Source organism: Sinocyclocheilus anshuiensis, unplaced genomic scaffold, assembly GCF_001515605.1.
Source record: "Sinocyclocheilus anshuiensis isolate Anshui unplaced genomic scaffold, SAMN03320099.WGS_v1.1 scaffold536, whole genome shotgun sequence".
In the NCBI taxonomy this organism is placed as follows: domain Eukaryota; kingdom Metazoa; phylum Chordata; class Actinopteri; order Cypriniformes; family Cyprinidae; genus Sinocyclocheilus; species Sinocyclocheilus anshuiensis.
The window spans coordinates 2,687,329-2,700,154 of NW_015557179.1; the positions used below are offsets into that span (position 1 = coordinate 2,687,329).

The window sequence follows — 12,826 nt, forward strand, 5'->3', positions numbered from 1 at the left end:
TCATTACTTGAAATAAAATAAATGTTAAATTTTCGTTTAACCTGAAGTGCTAAAATAACTAAAACTAAATAAAACTAAAACTAATTAAAAAAAACCGAAAAAAAAAAAACCCTCAAAATAAAATTACTTATACTGACTAAAATTAAAATAAAAACAGAAAATGTAAAAATAGAATCTAATTCAAAATATTAACAAAAACTAGTATATCAATGATATGAAAATAACAATGGTGCACAAGTTTTATAGACTTTTTAATGATCGTTTTATGGTGCTTTTATATGCTTTTTACAGCTTGACAGTCTGAATCACAATCCAGGAGAAAACATTATTACTTCTCCTTTTGCATTCCATGGAAGAAAGGAAGCGATAATTGTTCAGAACGACATGAGGGAAGGAAATGATGACTATCCCTTTAACGCTCACACACATTCATATCTCTTGAAGCTTGCCGTATCCATTATTAAACATAATCTGTAGGTTTTCATTAAATTGTTTTATTCATCTCATGCTGTATTGATTTATTAGATTAGCACCTACAGCTAAACATAATTAACTCAGACACCGTTACAGCAGGCCCAATATTCACTAACGCAATTATGTCCTTACAGAAAGCGCCTCCTCATTTGTATAATACAGCAGTAACTTTAATGCAGTCTGACATCACGACTAAAACATTTCCTCATAACAGTGCAGTGCTAATGATGGTGAACCCAGATAAGAGATCAAACTAGAGCTTTAGAATTTGATTATCAGATTGAGTGTGTATTTGCAGCACAGCTCTTTCTTTGACGTGACGTCAAGTAGAGTCGCATGGTCTGGGATGTTGTATTAAAAGAGGAGTCACTCATGTGATAACCTTTATCAAATTGCAAATATTACTCTATAAAAACAGCAGAATGAGCAGCACCAATCATTGTAGTAATAGGATTTTGTTTGGTTTTCCACCAGATCTGAAAATATGACTTTACTGATTTTAAAAAAGCAAAACAATATAATATTTATCCTAAATTATAATATGTTATCAATTAAATTTTCTTAATATACTACTCTTCATTTTTAATTTAAAAGCTAGAAATTACCTTTAAATATGTATGCATATAAAATTGTGTGTATGCAATTTTACAAAAATAAATTATTATTGGTTAATTTGTAACACACAGTAAATGAAAAGCATTTTCAGAACATTTTCAGTACTAGTGATGCACAAATATTAAAATGAAACCGATAAAATGATCATTTTTATTCTTTGGCTGCTAACATAAATGGCAGATATTAAAAATCTTAAAAGATAATGCGCATTAAAACTAAAATCAATAGGGGTTTTTTTTCAATTCTAAATAGCCAAATCAATTCTGTAAAGTCCAATAATAATAATAATAATAATAAATAAACTGATTGATTAATTCATTGATTGAGTTGAACAACATAGTGAAGGAAAATAATGTGAACGTCTTCAGTACTAGGGATTCACAAATATAAAAATTATGGCTAATGCAAATAAAATGATCATTATATCCACATTTTGGCTGATAAATGGTAGATTTAATGGTAGATTTATTAAAAATCTATAATATTTTGTAAAAAAAAAATTAGAGTGCACTAAAACTAAAATCAATAGCTTCCGTCAATATCAAATCAATGCTGTGATGTCCAAACTTTTACATATATTTTAGATTTAATAATATAATATGTTTGTGTGTGTGCGTTTTTTTTTTAAATCCAGTCCAGCTCCACATGTGGATTTGGATGCTTGTACCTGAGGTGAGGAGTTTGCGTGTCTGCAGGTAGCTGATGGCCAGTCTCATGATGGAGGCTTTATCCAGATGTGAGCTGACGCTGTGTGGGAGAGGCAGCTGGCGGGCCAGCTCATAAAACACCTCTGTCTCCTTACTGCGCCTGCAGCGCGCCGAGTCTCGAGATTTCTCCTTACGCCGCTCTGAGCTGCACCTACAACACGCAACAACATGGAAATATTGGATGAATTAACACCACTTACTTGTTGTGTGATGAAATCTAAGAAAATACTGAAAATGTATTGTGCAATATGCAAATACTTCCACAGACATAAAATAAAATAATCAAAGGACAAAAAGCCAAATAAAAGCTTTTAAAGACCAAAATACAGGTACACCATTTACTCTCATGTTCCCTCCTAAAATTTGAGATTCTCCCATAATAACTAACGGTTTCTTCAGTTTGCTTTTCAGCTGACCTTGACATGCTTTTTGACACTCACCTTGATATTTTCTCATGCTGTATACAAACACAGGCATGCTGAAGCCATTTCTCATTACTCATGAGATTTCAGAGAATAACAGTCCCTTTGTGCACTTGACAGTCTTTCTTATTCAACTCAAGTCACTCTTGCAGATTCAGACATCAGGCCCAAAAACTGAGCCAGTGTCCGGCAGGTGCGAATGAATCCAAACACATACACAAAAAACACACAGACATCCTTTCAATGATACATTTAGCCTTAAAACAAAACAAATATGTCTCTTGATCAACATAACAGTAGAATCAGTTTGCTGGATTACTGGTTAATAAACCTACAGGCCAAACCTATGTTAAACTGAATAAATCAGTAATAATGACGCATTATAACATTGTATTGCTTCATTTATTCTAGTCAGCCCAAGCTGTCAGTAGCGGACGGGTCAATGCCAGATCTCAAGTGAGACATTCCTGGCTGGTTCAAGTGCTTATGGGAATGATCACTTATAGCTACATCCTGGATTTAATAAACAAAAATGTTGTCCCACATTAGAACACACCTGTTCCACAAAAATATATTATTTACTGGAACTAGAATTTAATTCCTATTTATCTTGTTGAAAGTTGGAAACTCTTGACAATTCTCTGATTACAGATGTTCAGATCTATCTATCTATGTTGTCACTTGATAACGACTAATGTTTAGTTTGTTATATATAGACTCAGTGAAACATTTCACAATACAGAAAGCCAAGCAAGTCATTCTTGACCATTTTTGTGAGGTTAAGACGGTAAAAAAAACCCCCACCATAACAACTAGTGTAAGAGCATTAATTGTTTGTTATTTCTTATTGGTTATTCATGGTCACGTGGGCACAGGTGATCACTTCCGTTTTCTTTATTATTTCCTTTGTCGGATTGTTAGTAGGTTGGAAGGGGCGAGGAGCGTATTGCACTGGTCTAATGTTTCATATGCTTTATTAAAATTCAAAAGCAAGTGAAGATCGTCAGTCTTCCTTTGATGAGATAATGACCAAGTGCGAACGAGTCACGAGCCCACTACCTAGCCTCTATGTGGCGATTGGATGCCGCTAATAACTAGGATCAGCTTAATCTTGATTAATCATTGTCTTATGAATGCTATAAATAATAAATCAAGGTGCATTATACACTCTTAAAAATAAAGGTGCTTCACGCTGCCATAGAAGAACCTTTTTGTCTAAATGGTTCCATAAAGAACCTTTAACATCTGAAGAACCTTTCTGTTTCACAAAAGGTTCTTTGTGGCGAAATAAGGTTCTTCAGATTATAAAAAGATAAGAAAGAGAGGGTTCTTTAAAGAACCTTTGACTGAATGGTTCTTTGTGGAACCAAAAATGGATCTTCTATGGCATCGCTTGAAGAACCTTTTGAAGCACCTTTATTTTTAAGAGTGTAGTCACTGTTTTTTTAGCATTTATTTGTTTTTCCAAAAAAAAAAAATCCTCTGCCAGGTCACAAGCAATGAATTCCAAATTGCTCTTCATAACATATCAGAAACAATACTCCTGTCCCTTCTTCCTCTTGTCCTATCTAGAAGAAAATAAATAGGTACTGGGCAGGTTTCCATGGAGACTGTGTTGAGGAGGTCGACGTCCACTTTTCCTGTCCTTCATCCAATAAGACTGCAGAGGACAAATGCGCAGATATGAAGCAAACTATTCCAATAATCGTTTCGATGACACACGATTTTTATGAAAAGGTCTCTTGATAGTACCTTACAGGCTAAGATAATCCATACTCAGCCAATGCTGGAATAAATGCTCATGATGCACCACTCAACATCTGTAATACAAAGATGCTGCTAGCACAAGAGTGTCATACACAACCTCATAAATTCAATCATTTGTCTTCGCACTCAAAGTAAATGTTGAGCGTGCTTCATTCACTCCTTTAGACTAGAAGTAAAACTCTCTGGATGAACATGTTCAGATCTGAAGTACAAAGTACAGACAGTCTACTTCATTGTTAGCGCACAGAGCCAGAGGATACTGCAGGACATTATACAATGGAGATCCAGCGCTCACTCAGGGCATGAAGCTGTCTAGTGAACCCTCTGAACCCTTTGTAGCAGACACGGATGTCTACAGGTTCTTATTTAACCCTACAAGACCAAACCACCACCAACAATGGAAAACAGGTAGTGACCCGAAGAATAGCTATTGTCAGAGCTTTTGTCACACCAAAGATTCCATGTAATCCGTCACCTCAAGACTGCTAAACATGGCAAATGGTGAAAGTTTAATTTTCTTACTCGTTTTACCGGGTGTTGGGTTTCAGCGGTTAAATTAAACTGAACGAAAATCCTCAATTCCAATTCTACAGCAGCCACCGTCCATCATTCGTGGTTCTCAATACACACTGTTACTGTGGTGGTACACTTTCAAAAGTTACTAATAATGTATGTAAACTTTAGGTACTAATATGTCCCTTTAAGGTACTTATATGTAGCATTTGGGGTAAAGAAAGTACAAAGATGTACCTTTTAGCTTTTGTACTTCTTAGAGTACCACTCTAGTGACAGCTTTGTACCTTTTTTTCTAAGAGGGTAGGATGATATGGAGGAGAGGAGGTGTTTCCTTGCCACTGGAAGTTGATTTGCTGATACTTTCATTCTAGAATGGATTTTAGGAAATCAGCTTGCGATGTATTTGGTTGCCATGACAATAACTTGAATTGTTCACTGCTGGTCCGTGTCGTCCTTTCAGTTAAGGTGAAGAAATGCTCAAAGGAGATGAGTTGAAATAAGTTGGGTCGATTTCTGAATGCAAGTGAGATACTTTGCCGTCACTGTAAATGTTAATTCATACATTGCGGACCACATTCAGAGAGCTAAAGCCCCGTTCACACCAAGCACGATAACTATAAAGATAACTATAAAGATAACGATATTAGCGTCCACACCAGCGAACGATATCGTCTGTTTATTCTAAGCTCACGCACGTCTGCTGCTTTAAATTCTTGAGCTGGTTACAGCAGGATGGATTCTGATTGGTTGTCAATTTTTTATCGTTCCATCAGCTGGAGAAAAATAGTTTTGAAAGTGATTCCAACGATATCGTTTCTCTTTGTCTTTATCGTTATAGTTGTGGTGTGGACTCTGCTATTCTTTAATATTGAGAACGATTTTTAGAACTATATCTTTATCGTTATCTTTATAGTTATCGTCCTTGGTGTGAACGGGCCTTAAGACACACTGTACTGTTTTTTTTTTTAATTACTTAATTTTTTTTTTTAAAAGAGTACAAGCACCTTAAAGGAATAGTTCACCCCAAAATCAAAATGATGTTTTTATCAGCTGTTTGGACTCTCATTCTGACGGCACCCATTCACTGCAGAGGATCCATTGGTGAGCAAGTGATGTAATGCTAAATTTCTCCAAATCTGTTCCGATTAAGAAACAAACTCTGATGGTAAGTAACTATTCCTTTAATGGGCCACACTTTAGTTTGGGGACCAATTTTCACTATTAACTAACTATTAACTACGACTTTTGCCTCAATAAACACCTAATTTGCAGCTTCTTGATAGTTATTAAGGTAGTTGTTAAATTGTTAATTTTCTGTTTGAAATAAGATTATTTTGCTTACCCCATTGGCAGATTATTTTGGTTGTTTCAAGCAAAAACTCACTTGGCCGGAAGTCATTCATTTTCAATGTGAGCCGGCGTCGAGCGAGTGCGTCTTGGACGTTGAGGGCGTCAAGGAGAGTTGAAATCAGGACAACTTTATGGTAATGAGCTATGACGCGGTTCGGCGGCAACCAATCGGAACGTAGAAGTCCACCGCTTGAGAGGATTCCAGAGAACACAGTCCTGTAAACTTTGTTTCCGACCACATTAGTTCCCAAGCAAAATAGAGGAGAGGTTGATTATTGCTGTGGCGGGTTTCCCAATAATATACGACGTGTCCCTGTTTGCGTACAGGGACATAAATTTAAAAAAATGATGCGTGGACCAAGGTGTCTGAGATTGTTGGTGTTCCTGGTGACGCACAGTCAAACTCCTGATTTGCTGCTTATTAATAATTAGTACGGTAGTTGTTAAGTTTAGGTACGGGGTAGGCTTCAGGGATCTAAAATATGGTCATGATTGCCAATATGGTCAATAATAATAATATGTCTGATAAATGTGTTGGGCGAGAGACTATGCCCTGACCAGTGCTTCCCTCCCATCAAGCCACATTTCATCAATTTATATTCTCATATTTATTCAAAGAATATATATCCATTTATAAGTGGCACTCATTTAAAGTGTAATTGGGATTGATTTCAGCTAGCTATATTGTAAATGGTTGATAGATAAGACTTGTCCATAGCTAAAATAATACTAGTCTAGACCTAAGAGTAACTGGTTCAATGATAAGCAGTGATAACTGAACAATGTTAAGCAGGCATGACGCAACAACTAACGTGTCTGTTCACACTGAAAGCAAAAAAGCTGCACTTTGCAAATCAATCATAGACAAACTGAACATAATTGACGTTGGTGACATGTGAAAGGATGTTTAAATTATTTCTCCAATCCCTGCCAGAAAAGCAGAGACAATTATTAAGTAGGCAACATTAAATCACAAATTACAAAAGTTTAATTAAAATAATTTATATAAATAATGTAAGCAAATTATTTTTTTATTAAATAATTAATTGATTATTCATAATTCAATTAAAAATGAATATAATAGATTAAAAATCAAGTAAGCAAATGTCCTGCAATACTGCAAACCATGCAGCTGTGAAGATAATTTTCTTGAAATGACAAAACTTCCTTACACATGATTGCACTTCCGCTCTCCTGTCTTCATAAGTCTATGAATGGAAGTTCATGGAACAAAGTCTAGTGCAGTAGCACCTTAAGAAATAATGTCAACCTAAACAACAACTGGGCTCCATTTATTAAAAACTAAACATTATAGCAATCCATTCTAATTTTCAAGTAGTTTATTTTCTATGTCAGATCACATTGTAACATCACTTGCACCTTTGTACTTATGCAAACAGTAACATCAATTCTAATCCAACTTGAACGCAGCAACAAAATCAAACAAACTTCAGTTTGTTCAGTGAAACTCAAAGCAGAGTATCCAACAGAACTTTACCAAAAACTTGTGTGAGATTCACATGCTGTTGAACCGTCCAGACCAAACTGAGAATTCAAAGTATTTAATGCGAGAGCGATAGATGTCAACCTGTCACGAGGACGTTATCTATTTCAGTTTGACAAGTGAGCTACTGTATGAGATTCCTGAAGTCACGCAGCTGAAGCTGAAATATGAGCTGCTTTCAGATCCTAACAAAGCCACAAAAAAACAGATTAACAAACTTAACGGAGCTACTGACTTGAACTATGTTTAGCAGGTGAGCAGAACAGGTGGACCAATGGCCTTGCGCTAACAGAGGCGGTTAATGATAAAACAGTCGCACAGCACGCAAGCAGCCATAAACATAAACACGAAACCTGGCTAAGCAGTCTTGCCCTATTCAGGCATGCAAACAATGACACGCTACCTTATGACTGGAAGAATGGTCATTTGCCTTGCATGAAATGCACTAAATTAAGCGCTGTCCCCCCAGTTATTCCAGCCATGTACTGAGTGAGCGGGCCTCTCCAGGATCCTACTACTGACCTTCACTGTCCAAAACCTCCTCAAAAGGCTTCTGTGTCGCACAAGACACCTAGGAATTTAACAGCCACCTACATACTGATACAAGATAAATCCATATATATATATATTTTCTAAAAATAAACTATATCAATACAATAATATTTTACATATACGAAATAACAAAATTATATAATAGTTTTTTTTTTTATTTACCAAAAGGTTCATGATTTACAACCAGTATGTAATTTATGTACTTTTTATATAACTTTCCACCTTAATTATTATGCTTATAATAAAGAAAAAACAAAATGAACAATTAAAATGTAGTTTATTCCTGTGATGCAAATCATTACTCCAGTCTTCCGTGTCACATGATCCTTCAGAAATCATTCTAATACGCTGATTTTCGCTCAATAAACATTTCTGATTATTATTAATGATGAAAACAGTTGTGCTGCTGAATATTTCTATTTTTTTTCTTTCAGATTCTTTGATGAATAGAAAAAAAAAGAACAGTATTTATTTGAAATAGAAATCTTTTATAGCTATATAAATGTCTGTTTTGATCAATGTAACACATTCTTGCTAAATTAGTCTTAATTTCTTAAAACAACAACAACAATAACTTTTCCACAGTTTTTGTGTGCATACATTTATAAACTGTTATTATATTACAAAACTATAGACTAAAAAAACTTCAAAATTATATTCAAACTATTTTAATATACATATAATTGCAGATGATTATATTAAAATATGATATAAAAATCTAAATAAATGTGTTGTATTATTCATAAGGAAGAAATAAGGAGGAAAAAAATCAGGATGATAAATTTTTCTCTTCTTTGTAATGATAAATCAATTCCCAAAAACCTAGAAATGATCAAGTATGTGTTGAAAACAGAGAATAAACCATGGTTGGCCCACCTTTGACCAGGGTAAGCCGTAACACCAGTTTAAAGGAACAGCTTTCAAAGTAATCACCCTCGGTGCATGAATTCACCTCACCGAGTCTGTGGATGCGGGTCTCTATGTTCGGCCTTTTCTCAAGGAATTCCTAAAGCATGAGATAAATGAGCAATGATGCAGTTTTAGACTTGCACAATGAATCATCATGGTCCACATATTTGTGACCTGATGCATAATACGGATTATCCCATCAGCATAACAGTGTATTATATAGCCTTCACCTGAAACATATCTTAGTCGGCATCAACATATACTATTTTGAAACTCAAAGTTGCAAGACACTAATGGTGCATGAATGAAGCGAGACATAACTTCAAATGATCCCCATAAAGCACATACCAAGCATATGTTTCTATGCGGCAACTGACATTCAACAGAAATGATTGTTTTACATTGCATTGCATCAGCACGCACCTGGGAAAGAGTCCAGAATTCAACCAACAAACTATAATGGCAACAAATCACTGTGATGCAATTAACTTTAATTTAACTTTCAATTTAATTTGAATTGTTAATGGTTTAATTTTAGCTAATTTCATTACAGATGATACTAGTGCAGAAGGCAGGAAATGATTGAGAGAGAGGCAGAACGGGATCAGGAAATGTCACAAGACTGCCGGCTAGGGATGTTCATTTCGGTTATTTTTCCTAACCGACAACCGACGCTCGTTAACCGATTATTAACCGTTAACCGACAAGATTATTTAAAATTCGAATTAAATTAGAAAGGATACGTGTCTGTGACCCGTTAAAAAAATACTAACATTTGTTTCCCGGGGATTCATTTTAGGCCACATGCGCAAAAAGCAGCAAACAACAGAACATGAGGATTCACATGGTCTTCATATCACGCACCTGCAGCGCTTCTGCCAGCGGAGAAAAACATCATAAAGCTAGGCTATAGGAGTAAAATCTGTGCCGTTAAGCGTTATCACCATACCGCCGTGATGTTATGCAAACCATTTTGTTTTATGTGGATATTGGAACGCGAGTGAAGTAGGCTGAGCCTACTATAATTATTTATTATGTAGCCGCTACATAATAAATAATATTTTGGCATTCAAATACATCGCAAATACGGAAACATTTGATTTTGTGTCGAATGAGAGACGCAGCGTTGGTTTCAGTTTCGTTTTAGCCTAAATTAATTCGTTTTGGCTTGTTGTTTAGCTATAGCCTCTTATATTTTTAATTCTTGTTCTTTTCTAAATACTGTTAATTGAAAGGATTTGTTGTGGAGTGAGGGGAACTAAAATAGCCTAGCTATGTTTACAGTGTTTATTATAATGTTCGTAAACATTTCGTATCGGCATTAGGCCTATTTCTGAATGAAATAATAAAATACGACTTAGACACGAACAATTTTTTTTTATACACGTAGTGTATTTCAACCATGCAGCAAACCTTTTTAAATATTTTGATAAATTACAAAAAAAAAAAAAATTAATAAAATAAATGACTTTTTAAACCGTTTAACTGATTGTATTAATCGGTCAAAATTCTTCACCGTTTCTAACGGTTAACCGGTTAAAATGAACATCCCTACTGCTGGTCTAAACCTCCGATCAGCCAATACATATAAAAGTCATGACATGATCTGCTACTTAAAGGGATAATTCACTTAAAAATGAAGATTCTCACCAAACATGAATAATGTAAACTTGTGATGTCTTGTTTGAAAGTGCATAGTACTGTTATTTAGTATTATTTATATGCTATTGTAGTATTTATAAATATTTAGAATTTAGCTTTTATTTTTTAGATTTAAAGGTCCCATATTGTCAAAACTTTAATTTCCTGGCTTTTTTCACGATTACTGAGGTCTAGGGGCTATTTAACTACCATATAAGTTTCAAAACAGTCAGTCCACAGTAAAATTCACACAGCCTGCTTAAAGTTCTAGCTATTTTTCACAAACCGTTGTGACTTCCGTAAAAAGTTGACGTCAGAACTACACAGTCACCGCCTTCAGTCACCACCCCGAGCACCGCCCACCGTCCCACTCTCCTTTTGCCAAACCCCCAGACAACATCGCGTCCATGCTTTTGCTGAGCAACGACAACACGGAACCATGTCGAAAAGGTTGACTTTAACCACGAAACCAGATCGGCCGACCTGTAACGTTTCACTCTCACTAAAAGGATGGACAATCTGACAGGATTGTCACTATGCGGTGGATCACATCTAACGTGTATAGTAAAGACAAACTCGCCGTAGTTTAAGTTTAAAGTTTTAGTAATATTGCTATATGCTTTTATTATTAGGTTGTTTTATTGCAGTTTTAGGTTTAGTAATTTTAGCACTTTAATTTAACTTTAGAAATTACATTTAGAAATGGTCCCTTGACAACTGACTGATTTATTTTTTTTATTTTTTTTTTTAAGTTTTTAATATCTTATATTTAACCTTTATTTTACTCCAGGTTTGTTTAAATGATCAGAAATCATCTTTAATAGTTTTAGGTAACGATAACAACACTGGCGCAGAGACATAAATCTAAGTGAAGTCTTTTTTTTAATAAACAAAGTTTTCATATGACCTTAGAACAGGTTTATAATTGTTAACTAAAATGAAAACAAGAAGAACAGTAAACATTTTTGTTACTTTAAACAAAATATCATTAAAGTGCCCCTATTATGCCATTTTAAGGTTCCTAATATTGTTTTTGGAGTTTCCTACAACAGGTTTACATGCATGCAACGTCAAAAAACACTTTAATTTAAGACCTGATTGCAGCATTGTTGTTATAATTTATTTAGGTGCACGTTTTCGTTTGTTTTTTGAAGATTGGCAGGGTAAATCAAAAAGGAGCATAGAATCAATAGAAAAGAGCAATTTGGACAAATCTTACAGGTTTTAAATCAAATGAGGGAAAATGATGACAGAATTTTTATTTAGGAGTGAAAGAAGAGGGGTTTGACAATGTCAAAACAGGCATGTAGCACAGCAGGCCTCACAGATCACTGATTTTGGCTTGACAGGGTTGTTGCGCCTCCCTCTCCTCACTAGTCTCTCTGCTTGATTGTAATCATATTGTAAGTGGAGAATATGTCACTGCGTAGCCTCAGGTAGAACCAGAAGTGTCAGCCACAGCCATCTGCTGTCCTGTCACACAACTATGTTCATAACAAACAGCTCCATGCTTTAGGACACAGCAGCCAGATGCTAAATGTCCAGACACAAACCCCCAGGCCCTCGAGTGTTTGTGAACAGAGCAAACAGTTGATGGCTAACAGGGTGCAAGGTGCAGCTCTGCAAGGTTTTCACATCTCACCAGTTACACACACAAAAAAAGTCTATTTAAAAAAAAAAAGATAATTCTGTCATCACTTTTTTCACCCTCATGTCGTTGCAAACCAGTATGATTTTAGTTTTTCCATGGAACACAAAAAGGAGACATTTTGGTCCTGGCTGCTCTAGGATCTCATTCATATTTGTGCACATTAAAATCTGCAATATTAAAGTTCAAAGGATTCAGAATTCATGATATTCACACATTTTCAATATTCAAATATCGAGTCTACCAAAAAAAAAAGAACAAAAAAAGGCCTACTAAGCAATAGCACTCATTGTGTATTATTTTATGCTTAATTATGCACTAAACTGAACACAGAAATGAAAATGTTTAGATTGGAAAAATAAATAAATAAACAAACAGATCAATAAATGTAAATAAATAAATAATATAATATTAATTGTGTATATTATGTTTTTATTCTTTCAGTTTAAAAATATATTGCTTATTGGATACTTTATATTCACATAATAATAATAATAATAATAATAATAACAATAATAAGAAGAAGAATCTGTGTTATCAAAATCATCAAAATCAGATTATAAATTTCAAATATTTTGTTATATTTTATACATATATTTCTATTAGGAAAATATAGGCATGAATTTTTTACATTTTGGTAAGTAGTCAATTTTGATTTGACTATTTATTTCTTTAAATATTTTAGCAATGACAGAGCAACTTTTTCTTTTTTTTTTTTTTG

General features: G+C 34.6%; 1 protein-coding gene across 1 annotated transcript in view; it reads right to left on the reverse strand.

Moving 5' to 3' along the window:
• LOC107678508 (endothelial PAS domain-containing protein 1) overlaps positions 1–12,826 on the reverse strand; it is a 50,951-nt gene that overhangs the window by 25,551 nt on the left and 12,574 nt on the right. Inside the window, exon 2 of the mRNA XM_016473783.1 lies at positions 1,757–1,947. Within this exon, the coding sequence (XP_016329269.1) occupies positions 1,757–1,947 (191 nt within the window). The remainder of the gene's footprint in view (positions 1–1,756; positions 1,948–12,826) is intronic.